This window comes from Peromyscus leucopus, chromosome 5, assembly GCF_004664715.2.
Source record: "Peromyscus leucopus breed LL Stock chromosome 5, UCI_PerLeu_2.1, whole genome shotgun sequence".
Classification (NCBI taxonomy): domain Eukaryota; kingdom Metazoa; phylum Chordata; class Mammalia; order Rodentia; family Cricetidae; genus Peromyscus; species Peromyscus leucopus.
Genome location: NC_051067.1, coordinates 62,721,481 through 62,740,390, shown reverse-complemented (window position 1 = coordinate 62,740,390; position 18,910 = coordinate 62,721,481). Strand labels below are relative to the sequence as shown.

Here is an 18,910-nt window from a genome sequence, read left to right as displayed (position 1 = left end):
CCATCCTTTGAACTCACCCTGATTTCATCCTACTTAGTTGGCCATTCTTTTTCTTCCCCTCACCCCACCCGTTCCTCCTCCTCTTTTTCTTAATAATCTCATGTACCCCAGGAATCGGTTGATTTCACAGATTAACTTGAGTAACCCCTCCACTATTCTTCAGTCTTTCTGGACTTCCCAAATGCTACCCAGAACTTCCTTAACCTATGTGTCACCAAATCTATATCTATCAGGAATATCATTCTACCTATAGTCTTCCAATTGTTTTAGCATATCCACCCAGGAAATCTCTTGGGTTGGAGAGATGGCTCAGCAGTTGAGAGCACTTATTGCTCTTTGCAGAGGACTTGCGTTCAGTTCTGTGCTGGCTAGTTTTATATCAACTTGACACTGGCTAGTCATTTGAGAAGGAACCTCAAGTGAGAAAATGCATCTCTAAGATTAGCCTGAGGACAAACCTGTGGAGCATTTTCTACATTGATGATTGATGTGGGAGGTCCCAGCTCACGGAGGGCAACGCCACACCGGTCCTGGATACTGTAAGATAGCAGGCTGAGAAAGCCATGAGAACAGAGCCATTAAGAAGCATTTCTCCTCAAAGAGACCACAGAGACTTCATCCAGCAACTGATGGAAGCAGTTACAGAGTCTGACAGCTAAACATTAGGCAGAGCTTGGGGGATCCTGCAGGGGAGAGGGAATGACTGGAGGTTCTAGAGAGGTCAGGGACACCAAGAGAACACAGCCCAATCAATTGACAGAGACTCATGGGGGCTCACAGAGACCAAGGAGCCTGTAGGGGTCTGACCTAGGTCCTCTGTATGTATGTTATGTCCGAGTAGCTTGGTGTTCTTGTGGGATTCCTAACAGTGTGAGAGGGGGCTGTCTCCGACTCTTTTGTGGGCTTGTGTGACCACCCCTTTCTTCCTGCTGGGTTGCCTTATCCAGCCTTGATGTGATGGTATGTGCCTGGTCTTATAGTAGCATATTATGTGTGTTTGGTGGATGTCCCTGGGAGGCCTGCTCTTTTCTGAGGGGTGACAGAGGGAGGGTGGATCTGGGGGAGAAAGTGGGGGGGGGAGAGTGGGGAGGGGAAGGAGGGGAAACTGTGGTCAAGATGTGATATATGAAAGAATTAGAAGAGAAGGAGAAAAAGAAGAGGAGGAGGAGGAGGAGGAAGCATTCCTCCGGGACTTGTGCTTCAGTTTCTGCCTCCAGGTTTCTCCAGGTTCAGTTTTCTGACTTCCTTCAATGATTGTCTGTGACGAGGAACTGAATGCTGAAATAAACCCCTTTCCCCGCAAGTTGCTTTTGGTCACAGTGTTTTATCCTAGCAGTAGGAAAGTTCCCAGGACCCACATGGTAGCTCACAGCCATCCATGACTCCAGTCCCAGGCAATCCAATGCTTTCTTCTGACCTCTGCAGTCACCACTCATGCACATGATACACATACATACATGCAACACATACATGCAGGAAAGACACACATACACATAGACATAAAATAACAAAACGAATTTTAAAAGCCCCTCTTGCCAGGCATGGGAGCATACACTTTAATCCCAGCACACAGGAGGCAGAGGCAGATCAGACCAGCCTGATCTACATATCTAGTTCCATGGCACCAAGGGTTACACTGTCCTAAAAAACAAAAACCACTTTTATTTATTTATTTGTTTGTTTATTTATTTATTTATTTATCTGCAGACTGCTAGTTTGTCAAGGACCAAAGCCTTCTAAAGCAAAATAAAAACAATGTTATATGTAGAATATTTCTTGATGAAATATCTTTTTACTCTTAAATTGTTGTTTCTTATATTCTGATGTTCATTCTCTATATCTGGCTGTCCATATGAGTAAGAGAAGATAGTGAGCAATACTAAAAATAAAAAGTTCAGTAAAAGTTTTCTAAATTAACAGATCTTGTAATTTAGGGGAATTAGTAGAGATTTGGGGTTTCATTTTTGTTTTTTGAGACAGGGTTTCTCTATGTAGCTTTGGAGCCTGTCCTGGAACTTGCTCAGTAGACCAGGCTGGCCTCAAACTCACAAGAGATCTCCCTGATTCTGCCTCCTGAGTACTGAAATTAAAGGCATGCAGCCACCACCACCTGGCTGTAATTAGTAGGTTTTATGTTTCGTTTTATCAGATGTCAACAAAAACATCATAGAGTTGTTTAAGGGTTATTTGTACAGGGTGTGTTATATATTTTATGTAAAATGAACTCTCTGAAAAGCTGAGATAAAAATTAGACATCCAAGTATATCCAAGAGAAATGTACAGAAGCTTCTGGAATGTCAAGACTAAAAAGCATTGATCCAGGCGGTGGTGGCGCACGCCTTTAACCCCAGCACTTGGGAGGCAGAGCCAGGTGGATCTCTGTGAGTTCAAGGCCAGCCTGGGCTACAGAGAGAGTTCCAGGAAAGGCGCAAAGCTACACAGAGAAACCCTGTCTCAAAAAAACCAAAAAGAAAAAAAAAGAAACCTAGAGATCTGAGAATAAAGATATGTTACGCTTTTTTTTCTACCTAAATATACACTATTATTCTTATTCAACAGGCCTTTGAAATTTTACTGATTTATATAAGTGTACTCAGTTACATGATTTATAAGGCGTGACACAGGAAGAAGGACTAAAGAATACAGAAAGAAAAGGGAGGTAAAGGTTGCGGAAATGGCTCAATGGTAGAATTAGTAAGCACAAGGCTCTGGAACTGATACCCAGATCCAGAGAAAAGTGAGAGGAAAAGGAGAGAGAGTGAGAGAGAGAGAGAGAGAGAGAGAGAGAGAGAGAGAGAGAGAGAGAGAGAGAGGAAGGGGAAGCAAATACTAGAGAAATGTTAAATAATTACACTAAAGAATTATTCTAAAATGTAACTTGTAGTTTGGCATGGTGGTGTGCACCTTTAATTCCAGCACGCAGAAGGCAAAGGCAGAGAGATCTGAGTTCCAGGCCAGCTAGAACTGCATAGTGAGAACCTATCTCAAAAACAAACAAAGAGGCCAGGCGGTAGTGGCGCACTCGGGAGGCAGAGGCAGGCGAATCTCTGTGAGTTCGAGGCCAGCCTGGACTACCAAGTGAGTGCCAGGAAAGGCACAAAGCTACACAGAGAAACCCTGTCTTGAAAAACCAAAAAAAAAAAAAAAAAAAAAAAAAAAGAACTATTACTAATCTAGAAGTGCCTATACATTAATGATGTAAGACATGGCCCATTGCTGGAAAAAATGAAAAGGAAACAGATGCATTCCAGCCCTTCACAGTCCCCATCACCTTTTAGAAAAACAGTATCACAAAGCAAGAATAGTACATGGTAAGCGCTCCTCAAAACCAACTCAAATGAAGCCACACAGCTACTGTTTAGATTTGCTCCCAACATTAGGTTTAACACCAAATGGAATGGGTCACTTGGTGACCTCTGAGGAACCGAACCCCCAGACCTAACTTTGGTAAGGTAGCTAAAAATTAATGTACTTAATAGCACAGACATACATCATAGTTGTACCTGGAACTTTTAGAGACTAAAGTGATTAACCTGATACTGAAATCCACCTATCAGAAGTTAAAAACATCACAGCAATATAACTGGGGGGAAGGGGAACTTAATGGTAAAATAAACCACAGGTCAGTTTTGATACAGCTAACACTTCATAATTTAAAAATTATTAGCGGCCAGGGCTGTAGCTCAGTTGGTAGAGTGCTCCCTACCATTCATGAAGACCAGGGTTTGCTCCTCATCACCAGCATTAACTAGGGATGGCTGCACAAATAAATAATCTTGGCACTCAGGAAGTAGAGTCAAAAAGATCAGAAGGTCAAGGCTGATCATCCTCAGGTATACAGTGAGTGTGAGGCTAGCCTGGACAACATGAAACTGTCTCAGAACACTGCTAGACGATCTTACAATCAGAAATCTGTATTTAACAGAATTTACTTGTAAGGATAATGGATAAAACCTGAAAGAACATGAATCTGGAATGTTCTAATTTTACTGGTGTCAGATGGAACATTTCATAGAGTGACTCAGAGATGACATAAAACAAAAATATTGCTGTTCAGAGGACTTTGAAAAGGGGGAAATTAGGGAAAGTTATGTGCGTTAAACTAATTAAGTGGTAATGTTGGGGCTGCCTATACACTGAACTTGCCTTGCTCATTTATGGTCAGTTATAGTGGAGTCTGAATACACCTGGTTAATGACCACCTTTTCCAGTTCATTCATATCTAACCAAAGCATAACAAACACTATTGTGCTGCAAAGCATACAATTGACTTATCTGTTTCATTACTTATAAAATCAGTTTCCCCCTTATTCCATGTATTCCAGAGTCAGTTGTCCAAATCACTCCAGACTTCCATGCTAGCTAGGGGAAACGGGAAAAGGTGGGGGAGGCAGGTTTTCCTTTACAGCACTTTTCTTTTTTCTTTTTTTTTTTAAAGATTTATTTATTTATCATGTATACAGAAGAGGGCGCCAGATCTGATTACAGATGGTTGTGAGCCACCATGTGCTGCTGGGAATTGAACTCAGGACCTCTGGAAGCGCAGTCGGTGTTCTTAACCTCTGAGCCATCTCTCCAGCCCCTCCCCCTTTTTTTTTTAAAGATTCATTTATTTATTTTGTATACAGCATGTATGACTACAGGTCAGATGAGGGCACCAGATCTCATCACAGATGGCTGTGAGCCACCACGTGGTTGCTGGGAATTGAACTCAGGACCTCTGGAAGAGCAACCAGTGCTCTTAACCTCTGAGCCATCTCTCCAGCCCTACAGCACTTTTCTTAAAAGGCAATCCTTTTTCTCCTGTTTTCTCAAAGCACATTATGAAGCGAAGGTCTTGGTGAGGGTGTCTTCATGCTGCTGCTGGTGCACTGTGCCAATTCCCACCGCAGGTGCTGGCAAAGGGGGCCGGCTTACAAGACGGAGCTGTCATTGGAGCAAAGAGGAAATCAAGTAACGTTTTGAGTGCATCGGAGTTCTGCTCAGTTCCACAAAAAGGTATATATATTCTCTGTTAGCTTGTTCAAGCTAAGAAGAAAATATTGAATTACAGAGAATAGATTAGAGGGAAATATCTACCCTGCCTGAATTCCAGGCATGATAAGGTGAAAAAAACTATCTTTTGATCTTAGCTGTAGTTTCTTTAACTAGATGTATTTCATGTGAAAATTATTTCCACCTAGCAAACTCATACTAAATGAATGAGCTATGTTCTAATGAACATAGAATAAAAAGATAAGCAGAGGTGTAACTATTCTTATTGGTTCTCCTTTCCTGAGAAAAATAAAGACATACAGTCTAGCAGCACTATAAACATGTCTGCAATAAGTGTGTTAACTGGATGTTTCTGGCACCAAACTAAAAAAAAAAAATCATCCATGAACATTTTTCTCTGGCACTTGGATGAGACATGATGAGGAAATAGTAGAAAAAGTAACAACATGAAAGGTTCATAGTTTTTTGAGATACAAACACATTTTAACATAATATTACAGGCTGATCATCCTTAATCCAAAATCTGAAATTCTCCAAAATCTGGAATTTTGAAATTATCATTTCAGCCCCTAAAAGGTCTTGGGTTTTTAAGCATTTCAGATTTAGATATTTTGTTTGTTTGTTTGTTTGTTTTTTGTTTTTTTGAGACAGGGTTTCTCTGTGTAGTTTTTTTGGTGCCTGTCCTGGATCTTGCTGTGTAGACCAGGCTGGCCTCGAACTCACAGAGATCCACCTGGCTCTGCCTTCCGAGTACTGGGATTAAAGGCATGTGCCACCACTACCCAGCAGATTTTAGATTTTTTTGAGGCTTCTCAGCCTAGAAAATGTACATAAATACTCCAAAATCTGAAAAACTCACATATCTGAAATATTTCTGGTTTTGAACATTCTGGATAAGGGAGACTCAACCCTGTAATCTGAATACATAGACAGCTCCATAAACTCAACATTTTCCTCCAAAGGAATAATCTAAAACTAGATTTTTCTTTTTGCATGTATCAGGATCTGACTATGTTGCCTCAGCTGATCTCAAACTTACAAACTCAAGTGACCCCAACCTTCTAATACAGGCATGCATCACCATGACCATCTTAAAAATATAGTTTTTTAATTTCACTTTATCTTTAAATAAATGAGCAAGCTGGTAATAGAAACCCTTACATTGTTACTCCAAGAGAAACGAGAGAGAGAGAGAGAGAGAGAGAGAGAGAGAGAGAGAGAGAGAGAGAGAGAGAATATGAATGAATGAATATAAATATAAGAATGGGCACTCACCTTGCAGGCCAGTTGTTTTTCAAACCTTGGAGAAACAAAAAACCATGGACCCATGTTCTGAGGCTCCTCCTGACTCCAAATGATATCTACAAAAAGAAACAATTTACTTCAACACCTCATATAAACTTGTATACCAAGAAGTGGGGTAGAGGAATGGATGGATGGTAAATAGATTTCAACTTCAATTAAATATGTTTTTCCAACATGTTAGCAACTTAAAATTTTTCATTAATTATGTGTACATATGCATGTCTGTATAAATGTATGCCATGTGAGCAGGTGCCCAAGGAGGCCAGAAGAGGACATTGGGTCCCTTGAAGCTGGAGCTACAGGTGGTTGTGAACCACCAATGTAGAAACGGGAAAGGACTCTTAACTCCTGGGCCATCTCCCTAGCTCTTGATGTTATCATCTTTTTCTCTTTCTTTCTTTTTTCCTTTCTTTTCTTTTCTGGCAAGTACATAGTTACGTGTTCACCAGAACAATCATGATGCAAACTAGTTCTTTTAACCCCAAGTCTCCTCATCCTGATTGCAGTCAATATGCTTCCGAGTCCCAAAGTTAGCAACAATCAGTCTTCAGTCTACCATGCAGTTTCACCTTTACCAAAACGCCATATAAATGGAGTCATACAGTGTGTAGCCTTTGGGGTCTGACGTGAATTACCAAAATATATTCGTGATTTATCCAAGTTCTTGTAGATAGCAACAGTTCATTTCTGAGGCTCAGTGCTAGCCTGCTTACTTTTAGCATCTTTGAGGCCCTGCACAGCATACAGTACCTCCTTCCTGTTTTATTGAATATGATATTACACATATTTCTTGCTAAGGGGAACTGTGTTTATTCATTCCCTAGGTGAAGGACAGTTTGACTGTTCCCAGCTTGAGGCAATTACAAATAAAGCTGCTACAAAAAAAAAAAAAAAAAAAAAAAAAAAAAAAAAACCCATAAAACAAATAAAGCTGCTAAAAATACCTGTATGCAGATTTTCCTGTGAACCTATTTTCATTTTCTGGGTAAACCAGCAATGGGGATTCTGGGTTACATGGTAAATTGGGGATTATATAACAAGAAACCATCTTCCAGAGCTGTTGCAACCACTTTCGATCCCAGCAGTGGTGAGTGAGGGTTGTTTTGTATCCTGTTTGTTTTTTTGGGGGGTGGGGGTGTTGTGTTTTGTATTTTAAATATATGTGGGGTATGGGTGTTTTGCCTGCATGTATATCTATCTGTGTACCACATGTGTGCCTAGTGCCCTTGGAAGCCAAAAGAAGATGTCAGATCCTTTGAAACTAGAGTTAGTTAGTCATTAACCACCACGTGGGTGCTGAGAATTGAGCCAGATACTTTGGAAGAGCATCTAGTGCTCTTAACCACTGAGCCATCTCTCCAGCCCCTACAATAATTTTTACAATGAAAGTTTTTCATGTTGATCAAGCCCAATTTTTAATGACACAATGGAAAATTTTCCATCTAACAAAACTCAAAGAGGTTTTCCCCTAATAGTGTTACAGTTACATTTAGGTCTGTAATTACTTAATTTCTATAAGGTGTATACAGATATCAAATTTTCCAATCCTAAGTACTGAAAGTGCTTTATCATTTACAATTATATTGCAATTATTGCATATGATGTCACAGCACTAATGACCCACAAATTCTCAAGAAATTATGTTTAGATGACAGTAGGAAGACTGAGTGAGACACAAGAGAGACATGGCTCTAGGTACTTCAAACCACATCCTCAGATTCCATGAGATTTGGCTTTTTGTACCTTTCACTTCCCCTACCTCTTTCCATCTTAAATAGCGTGAACAGGTTTCAGGTATCTGAAAAGCAAAGGGCCCTAACAGGAGCAAGTATTGTGGAATATTAGTTGAAGATGTGTTACTTTCGTTTATGCTGTGGAACATTTGTTTAATGATGCAAAGATGGGTTGCATTCTTTTATGTTGCATTTGTTTAACTCTGAGAAGCTGTGTTACTTTGCTTGTCTAAAACACCTAATTGGTCTAATAAAGAGCTGAATGGCCCATAGCTAGGCAAGAGGAAGGCTAGGTGGAGCTGGCAGGCAGGGAGAATAAACAGAGGAGAAATCTGGGAAGAGAGATCAGGGAGCTAAAGGAGAAGGAGAGGGGGACTCCAGGGACCAGCCACCCAGCTACAGAGCAAGTCACGGAGTAAGAAGTAAAGAAAGGTATATAGAACAGAGAAAGACAAAAGCCCAGAGGCAAAAATGAGATGGGATAATTTAAGAAAGGCTAGCTAGAAATTAGCCAAGTTAAGGCCAGGCATTCATAAGAAAGAATAATTCTCCGAATGACTTATTTGGGAGCTGGGTGGTGGGCTCCCCAAAGATCAAAGGGTAAAAAAAAAAAAAAAAAAAAAAAAAAGCCTTTACCTTTCACATGTTTGTATTTGCTCATCTCTTGTTGTAATGAATCCAGCGGGAACGGGCAGAGTTCCTCTATTCGAATGATGGCAAAGTCATGCTTCTTGGTCCCCAAAGATTCTCTTTGCTTCAGCAGGGCATAAAAATGTTTACCACAGCAGAATATGAGGGTTTTCACGCTATTGGGGACAAGGGAGGTAATGGAGTGGAGAGAAACATCCTTAAGGATTGTGTCAGAAGAAAGAGGATTCTAGATTTCAATGTGTTGCAACAAAGTTGCTCAGGGCTCTGCTTCTGGGTTCAGTCATCTGCTGAGCCCTGCAGTTTTCCTTCTGCGATACCTGTCCCCAGGGTTCACTCTTTCATACACGCTCCCTTAACATGTGACTATAAGGAGAGGGGCCGAGATATAGCTCAGCAACATAATACTTGCCTATCATGGTAAGGCAGTGTATTCAGTCCCTCACACGTTTATACATACACACAACACACACACAAAAATTTTTTAACATGATATAAGAAATTTTGTTCACTTATTAAAAACCCCTACCCACAGTAGGAAACAGAGAAACATCAAATTACTTTTTTGGATCTACTGATGAGTCACCAATGACAGGTTTGAATGCTGTTCCTGGGGCCATTTCCTCAAGAGTTGACACAGCTGCCTGAGGGAGAGAAACAGCCATATTCATGTCAACAAATGCAGAAGAGCTACAGCTGTAACTCAGAGCAGATCTTATGAAAACAGTTCCAGAATTCTGGCACAGAACTGCACTCAAGCATGCCCACTAACACAGTGTTCTCCGAGATACAGTTCTGTGTGCTTCAAATTAAAATGAGAAGAGCTTGCCTTGTCCCTACCATAAGGCAGTTTTCTTTTGTTTTGTTTTCTGAGACAGGGTCTCACTATGCAGCTCAGGATGGCCTGGAACTCACTATGAAGACTAAGCTGGTCTTGAACTCAAGCAATCCTCCTGCCTGTGTTTCTGCACCCAGAAGAAACTGACCATTGTAGTAATTTATACTTTGACTTGGCTTGAGACTTCTGTTTTAGAATATCTGTATCAGAAGAGCCCTTCCAGAAAAAAAATATTAATAAAAATAAAACAACAGCAATACACACACACACACACACACACACACACACACACACACACACACCAAACAACAACAACAAAAACCAACCTGTCCTAATGGGATTGTATGACTTTTCTTGAATTTCCTGTGATGTCTCAAGACCCCTGAGAATATTGGTGAAAGGAATCACAGAGAAAGCCACAAAATAGCTTCTTAGGACTGAGCGATAGCTCAGAGATTAACAGCACTTGCTGCTCATCCAGAGGGCCTGAACTCAGGTCCCAGCACCCACACTGACTGGCTCATAATCACCCTTAAGTCCAGCTCCTGGGGATCTAACACCTCTTGTGCCCCTGCATATACATAGCGCATACACACACACACACACACACACACACACACACACACACACACACACAGCAAATAAAACTTAAACAAAATAAATACAGAACATAGAGAAAATAGAATACAAAAAAAGGAGGGGGGAAAAAAGCCTACGAGAGCTCTTTCTACTTACAGGGTACCTGAGTAACATCTTGGGAGAAGCCACGATGAGAGGTTTTCTGAAGTTCCGGACCATCTGTCTTCTGAGCAGGTGGAAATACTGAGCGGGAGTCGTCGGGTGGACCACGAACATGTTCACAGTGTCACTGTCCACCCCTTCTTCCACACTGTCACACATCTAGGAGGGTGACAGGAAGAGAACACAGGCACACTGAGATCGTCTACTTTAGTCCCAAACACCCACTAAGGGAGGCACGTATTCTCAGGCAATAATTCCCTGACCCTAACCCTAACCCTGAGTATTAACCAAATGAGAGACAGAGGGTTGACTCCAACCACTCATGTCTAAAACAGCTACTTCCAGACAAGGCTGTTTGAAAACAGCATCTGGGAAAGATTTTTTTAAAAAACATATTCTGGCGACTTTCTCTTGAGCAGTCAGTACCCACACATGGGTTTGGAAGGTAGAGGCAAAAGAGTCAGATGTCCACAGTCATCCTCAGCAACAACTGAGTTCGCGGCTAGCCCAAGCCACATGAAAACCTATTTAAAAAAAAAATTGGATTCTCTGTCTTTGCATGTTGTGCTCCTATCTTTTTTCCCTCCCCCTGTGTGAAGTTAAAAGCAATAGTTATCTGGCACACTTGTTCTCTGGTGCGTCTTACTTTCTTCTGAGTGCCTCTCCCCTTTTCTTAATGCCTGTGTTTAAGCTTATATTAAAAGCTTGATGATGCCAGGTGGTGTTGGTGCATGCCTTTAATCCCAGGCAGAGGCAGGAGGATCTCTGTGTTCGAGGCAGCCTGGTCTCAGAGGGAGTTTCAGGACATCCAGGACCACATAGAGAAACCCTGTCTCAAAAACAAAACAAAACAAAATCTTTCTGCCTCCACCCACAATCTTCTGGTTACTGTCAGATTAAGATGGTAAGAGGGAACACCATCAGAATTTCACTCTCTTGGTGAAATAAAATCATAGTGTGCACATTTCAAGACAAAAGAACAAACAAATGTAGATTGAGTCCAGTGTGGTGAAATCCCAGGAAATGGAAGAAGAGGGCTGGAGTGAGACTGAAAAGTTGGGAGTTCAAGGTCAGCCTTGGCTACAAGAGTTTGCCCCCCCACACACACAAAAAAATTAAGATGCATGTTTAAAAGTTGAAAGCAAAAGAATAACCTCAGGAGATCCTGCTGGCCCCAACCCTAATTTAGAAGCAGTGTGGGAATGGAAATGGGATTGAAAAAAAACCCTAGCATCTCAGAAGAAAGGCAGTAAGGAGCACCCTGGGAAAAGTCAAAGGCACGATCCTCTCTAATAGGAAGCCCCTACAGAGCCTAACGGAAGTGCCATCCATCCCCGAAGACAAGGTGGATGTTTGTAGGCAATTACTGAATCTCAGAGGAACACCCAGTCCAAAGAGTTCTTTCCCAGCTACATCCTCAGGACTCAAATTCTGGAGTCCGTCCTCAACTATTGTTCTAAGAGAATATATTGTGCCCATTGTTCAGGATATATAGAGATTCACTCATATGGATTGGAAAACAGAGAAGGTCTTTGAAGAGGTCTACATAACCAAGACAAGATGAAATGAAATAGCATAAGGGTAACATAAATACCATGTAGCCAAATAACTGTATGAAGGAGGAAGAAAAGGAAAGGGAAGGGAAGGGAAGGGAAGGAAAGGAAAGGAAAGGAAAGGAAAGGAAAGGAAAGGAAAGGAAAGGAAAGGAAAGGAAAGGAAAGGAAAGGAAAGGAAAGGAAAGGAAAGGAAAGGAAAGGAAAGGAAAAAGGAAAGGAAAAAGGAAAGGAAAAAGGAAAGGAAAGGAAAGGAAAAAGGAAAGGAAAGGAAAAAAAAAAAAGAACACAGCAGGCCAAGGGCAGAATTTGAGGAGTTTTTTTGTTGTTTTATTTCAGCAAGGATGAGACAGCGTCTCATATAGCTCAGGCTAGCCTCAAAATCACTCATACCTAAGGAGGATCTTGAATGTGTAACTTTCCTGCTTCCGCTTCCCAAGTACTGGGATCACAGGCATGTGCCATGCAACCATGCCTGGTTTTGTACAGCACAGAGACTGAACCCAGGGCTCCACTGCATGATAGGCAAGCACTCTACCTTCTGAGCTACATCCCTGCCCAGGACAGAGAGGTTCAAAGAGAACAGAACAAAGTCGGACAACAATGAAGAACATAAAACCAAGAAAACAAAGCGAGACCTCTACTCTGAAACTGAGGTATTGACTAAAGAAGAAGTACCAAGAACAAGTACTGGCGAGGTGCCTTGGTAGTTAAGAGCATTTACTCTTCCTGCAGAGGACCTGGGTTCAGTTTCCAGCACATACATGGCACCTACCAACCATCTGTAACTCCATTTCAGAGGCTCTGTTGCCCTCTTCTGGCTTCCATGACACTGGGCATGCGCATGGTGCACATACACATGTGCAGGCAACACTCATATACATAAAATGAAGTTAAAACAATGTCAAGAACAGGCAAGGCTGAAAATATAAATGACACAGAACTCTTGGCATAACAACAATGAAAGGAGAAGAAATAAGCAGACATTTAGATGAGCAGCAAAGACTCTTCTAAGTCATGTACATATGTGTGAGGCTGGAAATAAAATTAAAAGTATAAACAAAGGACTTGAGATAACCACAGTGACAGTAGATGAAATGATGTCAATAAAGATAAACAGCAAAAACCCAGAGTCAACTGGTTTGTTTTTCACTGAGTAGCCCTGGCTGTCCTAGCCTCTAATGTGCCTTCCTCTGCCTCCCTGAATGCTGGCATCAAAGGCATGTGCCAACACTCATACCTACAATTTTCAAGTATTGTAAGAAAGGACCTGTCAAATCCTCAGGGATGAAGTTCTTGACACTCAAAGCTTAAAAGGCATAACACTGGGGAATGGGGCTGGAGATACGTCAATATGTCTCAGTAGTTAAGAGCACTGGCTGCTCTTCCAGAGGGCCCAGGTTCAACTGTCAGCAACCACAGGGTAGCTCACAACAGTCTATAATCACATTTCCAAGGGATACAATGTCCTTCCCTAGCATCTGTGGGCAATGCATGCAGTGGTTCACAGACATACATGCAGGTAAAACACCCATACACATCAAATAAAAATAAACAAATCTTAGCCGGGCGGTGGTGGCGCACCCCTTTAATCCCAGCACTCGGGAGGCAGAGGCAGGCGGATCTCTGTGAGTTCGAGGCCAGCCTGGGCTACCAAGTGAGTCCCAGGAAAGGCGCAAAGCTACACAGAGAAACCCTGTCTCGAAAAACCAAAAAAAAAATAAAAATAAATAAATAAATAAATAAATAAAAAACAAATCTTAAAAAAAAAAAAAAAAGGTTTTAACACTGGCCTTTGCTCCCTTGTTATCAATGCTAATTGCTGCTACAGGGCATGGACCACTACGAGTCACCAATAGTCTGTGGTGGTTTGAATGAGAATGGCCCCCACAGGCTCAGTGCCAAGAAACTGGGTAACTTTTCCATGTTATGGTTTAAGACAGTGTTTCATGTCTTAAATAAATATATTTACTATAAATATACTATATATTTACTATATAGTCAGATGGCTTTGAACTCCTAATCCTCCTGCCTCTACCTCCCAAGCGTTGGGTTACAGGTATGTTCGACCATTCGTGGCTAAGTCCAGATTACTTAGGAACAACATAAACGTATTTCTCACATTTATGGAGGCTGGAGAGTCCAAGATCATGGAGTAAACCTGGTGTCAGATCAAGGCCCATTCCCTGACATGGTGTCTTCTCACGGGTCCTCACATGGTGTGAAGAGCTAGTATGCAGCTAGGGAGCTCTTAGCACATTCCCAACTCTAAGAACTTTATCTTTAGAACTTCATCACTTATCACAGGCCTCACCTCCTAATTCCATCTCCTGGTTTTGGATGAGGGGTATAATTCAGTGAATGAATTTGAGGAAAACACATACAGATTATGGCACAAGATCTTTGATATAATCAACAGGATTTTCTCCATAAGCTCCATTTTGTGCATTCCCCTTTCTGATCACCATTTTTCATCTTTCTAGCTTATTCTTTTATTGTTCTTAGTGGTGTGTGTGTGTGTGTGTGTGTGTGTGTGTGTGTGTGTGTGTGTGGTGCATATGCATTCATGTGCGTGTGAAGGCTAGAGGTCAACATTGTGTGACAAAGAGCTCAAATCACAGGCATGCACAACCATGCTTGACTCCAGAAACCATTTTATTTTCCACAGAACTGTGACATTATAAAAGCCAAGACATTACGCTTCCAAGGAACAGTCACATAGCACTGAGTTGGTTGCACTCACCTATAGCATCTTACAGTTAGAGTGCACATGAAGCTATCTATCTACAGGAGGCAGTCTAGGGAAGGGCGAAGACCCGGAAAGAGGAGAACATTTGTTAGAACCCAGTGCACTCTACATACCTGCAAGAAGCGCTCGATCCGACAAGACGAGTGGTCAGGTCCAGCCCCGTCGTAGCCATGTGGGAGCAGAATGACAATGCCACTCTGCAGGAGCCACTTGGCCTCTCCTGGGAACACACAAGACAGGGGTTCTCTGTGACGCAGAACAAATGACACGCATCTTCTAGCGCTGACCTACTGTACTTAAGTGGAGATGCCCATCCATCACATGCTTCGGGCTTTAGTCACCGGAAGACCATTTCAGTGGTAAATGTCCCAGTGCCTCAGACAACATGTGGCACTCTGATTTCACCATACAACAACTCTTCACAAAGACAAGCCGCTCCTGCCATGTTCATAGCACAACAGAGAGCACTGGCCACTGTCCTCAAGACAGGGAGAGCAGTAGACATTTGAGAACAGTCTCTGGGGGCAGGGAAGACAGCTCAGTTTATAAAATACTTGCTGTGTGAGAACGAGGACCTGAGTTCAATCCCCAGCACTCATAAAAAGTCAGGCATGGTGCACACTTGGAATCCTGGTGCTAGGGAAGCAGAGAGGTGGCTCCCTGAAGCTTGCTGGCCAGCCGGCTTAGCCTAACTGCTGAGTCCCAGGTCCCAGTGAGAGACTCTGTCTCAAAAAAAAACCAAGGTGGACAGCTCCTGAAAAATAACACCTGAGGTTGATCTCTGACCTCCATATGTTACTACATACATATGCGTGTACACCAGCACACACATGAAGACACACACAAATAGTTTCTGGACATGTCAAAATCCAGGCTCCTCAAGCATTCTTTTTCCTTCTAAAAAATTTCAGATTTTCAAGGGAGTCATCAATCCCAACCATAAAGTGTCACTGTGTCACCACAGAATGCTGGCTCATTATGCTACTCAACACTCCAGGAACAGGTGCAGAACCACACAGCCTAGGCATGTGCCTGCCAGGTACATCTGTGCTCCCTGTAGCTACACACATTTCTTAGGAGGTGGGGACAATGAAATGCTGACAGAAAGCTAAGACACGCTTCCCAGAAGCTCATTAGACTGCCTGAAGGCTGCCACGTGCCTAAAGAGAATAGGTCGATTCTCCAAACTCTCTGGAGATGCTGTGGGACAGAATCTCAGAGGCAGTGATGGCTCTTTTCCACTTACTTATGATATGAGACTGGAACCACCCACCACCCAGCCACTCACTCACACCAACCTCCAGAGATGAATGTGTCAAAGATGATCTGGGCGCCATTGAAGAAATCGCCGAACTGAGCTTCCCAGAGCGGCAGCAACTTTGGGCTTTCAATGCTCATTCCATATTCAAATCCCAGGACAGCCTCTTCTGACAGGGGGCTGTTGCTAACCTAACAGCAAAGAAGAGAATCAGACGCTGATGTGCATGAGACCTGAGAGAAGCTGGCAAAAGTGAAGCCCCACAAGGACACAAACCTCTCAAGAGGAGGAGGGGCGTGGAAAGGGGCTTTGCTCTCACTCATCACCTCATTTCTTCGCAAAAGGAGACCTACTGCTCAGTGTCACTGGCATTTGGAGAAAGTTAGGACAAAGAGAGGAAAAGAGAAGACATTGGAATACAGTCATTCAGGATTTTCTTCAAGAAGAAGTAGTACAGGGTTAGGAAATGGTACAATGGTAGAGTACTTGTCTAGCATTCATAAGGTCCTGGGTTCAATCCCCAGCACCACCACATTTAAAAAAAAATGGGAAAAAGGAGGGAAGGGGGATACTTAGGGGATAGCAAGATGGCTGAGAAGGTATCACTAAGCCTCAGAACCTGAGTTAAATCCCTGGAAACCAGAAGACGAGAGAACCAACTCCTGAAAGTTGTCCTCTGGCCGCACGCACACATGCATGCGCAGGAATTATATAATTTTTAATTACAGCTATAAAATGTGATTTATATAGATAAGAACTAAATGACAAACATAAAAATGTCAGTGGATTATTTTCTAGCATGGTGGGTGGAATCCTGCTTAAGTTACTCCTTTAGATATCCATTCTGGGGGCTGGAGAGATGGCTCAGAGGTTAAGAGCACTGACTTCTCTTCCAGAGGTCCTGAGTTCAATTCTCAGCAACCACATGGTGGCTCACAACCATCTGTAATGAGATCTGGTGCCCTCTTCTGGCCTGCTGTCACATAGATATCTGTTCTGGCTTCAGGTCTCAGGTTGATGTGTGTTATAAATGCGTTTTAGCCCAGGCATGCTGCATGCATCTCTCTGCTCTCACTTCCTCCTTCCCTCTCTTCTTATCCAAGATTGACATGCCCACTATCAATTCATCCCTTCTTTCTTCTGTTCCTTCCTTTCTGAACTTGACATCACCAAAGAGACCATCAAATCCTTAAAAATAAAACAAAAAGAACTGACCTGAGCTCCCTCAGCCATTGTTTTTGTTTTGTTTTCTGTTTGTTTTTTGCTTCTTTTCAAACTTCTAGAAAGTAACTTAATCGACTTGTCTTCAACTCTTTTACTTCTGTCTACCCTCTACGTAAGTACAGTTGCTCTGTGACTTGTGATGGGGTCATGTGCCAATAAACCCAGTGTATTGGTTTGAAAATAGTGTGAGCCAACTGGGCTAGAAACATAGCTCAGCGGTTAAGAGCACTGGCTGTTCTTCCAGAGGACCTGGGTTCATTTCCTAGCACCCACATGGTGGCTCACAATTGCCTGTAATTCCAGTTCCAGGGGAGCCAATATCCTCTTCCAGCCTCCTCAGGTGCCAGGCACACAAATGGTACACAGACATACATGCAGGCAAAGCACTCATACACAAACAAATAAAGGTTAAAAATATACAGTCAAAAGTGCACTTAGCATCTAATTAGGGAGCACCCTACCTCACCCTTACTACTACCTGATTAACAGGAGCTGTGGCTTGAGCCATAGCCTGGCAATGTATCATAACTGATACTAAATGACAAATCACAGTTCAGTGAAAGCCTAATAAGAGGTGGGGTGGACACTAAACACTTCTACCCTGGCTCATAAATCTGATTTGATACAAAGATAGATTTTAGAAAAATAAAGAAAGGGATGCATCTCCTTCAAGTCACCTTGGAAGCATGCGTGAGAAGAGGAGGCCCTCAACATCCCACACCTTCTTTCACCACTTTCCACCTTATTTTTGGAGTTAGATTATCTCCCTGGACATGAAGCTCACAGATTCTGCAGGACTGCCTGGCAAGTAAGGCTCAGCTCCTTCTATCTTTACCTCCGTAGTGCTGGGACTGCCGTGCCTGGCTTTTTACCAGGTGCTGGGGACTGAACTCATGTCTGCATAGGAAGAACTTTATTGACTGAGCTATCTCCCAGCCCCACCAAACACACAGGTTATATTCTCAAACCAACAAGTGGAACAGGAAAGAAGGCAACAAGCTATTAAGTTTACCTTAAAGGAATAATTTGTTTTCATAAATATCATGTGCTGTTCACTAAAGTAATTGTTGAAGAAACAAAAATGAAAAGACCCTGTTCTTAAGATCTATAAAATCCAAAGAAATGCCTGTTAAACTTTAGAGAGCAAGATAACCTGAAGGAAGTGTTTCTGTTGTATTCCGTTTTGTCTTAGCAGGCTAGAAAGGTTGGCTTACTGTCCACAACTTTGACAAAGTTTAATAAATCAGACTGCAATGTTGATTTTAACTTGACAGAATTCACACCTAGGTGACATTACATAATTACAGGTAGGCAGCCAGGGTAATTGCTCTAGTCCTCAAGTGCCAGCTCCAACATGGCTCTCAATTGTTTCTTCCATTCCAAATTTACAGACCTCCATTGCCTCAAGTATTGAGCATAAAGTTTCTGACATCTGAATTTATTGTCTGTAAGAACCCCCTAACTGAAGAGTGTGATAGTGCACATCTATAATCCCTAGCACTTGAGGGAGAGTCCGAAGAATCAAGAGGAATTCAAGGTCACCTTCAGCTACTGTGGAATTAGAGGATAGCTTGGGCTATGTGAAACTTTGTCTCAAAAACACAAATCAAATCAAATGTTATAACTGTAACAGTTGGCACACCACCACATGGACTTTATATATAAATGCCTTACCTCCAGAAAGCCCTTCTGATTAGGGTCCATATGGTTCAGAGGAATGTAGGCATTGTCTGTGTTCTGGCAAACCACCATTGCATGCCTTTGACTAAAAGTTCCGCGGCCAACATCTTGGCCACTCAGACGAACGTTGAAACCTAAAGCAAGCAAGTAGGGGAAGAAAAAAGATTGCCATGAACAACCAGTACA

At 42.2% G+C, this 18,910-nt stretch overlaps 1 protein-coding gene across 1 annotated transcript in view; it reads right to left on the bottom strand.

Annotated features, from left to right (window-relative positions):
• Window positions 1-4,697: 4,697 nt before the first annotated feature.
• The window catches only part of Dhtkd1 (dehydrogenase E1 and transketolase domain containing 1), a 38,983-nt gene continuing 24,770 nt past the window's right edge, over window positions 4,698-18,910 (bottom strand). Inside the window, exons 10-17 of the mRNA XM_028891729.2 lie at window positions 18,719-18,858; window positions 15,861-16,011; window positions 14,676-14,782; window positions 10,255-10,419; window positions 9,243-9,325; window positions 8,670-8,839; window positions 6,271-6,356; window positions 4,698-4,926 (exon numbers count right to left, since the gene is read on the bottom strand). Coding sequence (XP_028747562.1) covers window positions 4,822-4,926; window positions 6,271-6,356; window positions 8,670-8,839; window positions 9,243-9,325; window positions 10,255-10,419; window positions 14,676-14,782; window positions 15,861-16,011; window positions 18,719-18,858 — 1,007 coding nt within the window. The 3' untranslated portion in view covers window positions 4,698-4,821. The remainder of the gene's footprint in view (window positions 4,927-6,270; window positions 6,357-8,669; window positions 8,840-9,242; window positions 9,326-10,254; window positions 10,420-14,675; window positions 14,783-15,860; window positions 16,012-18,718; window positions 18,859-18,910) is intronic.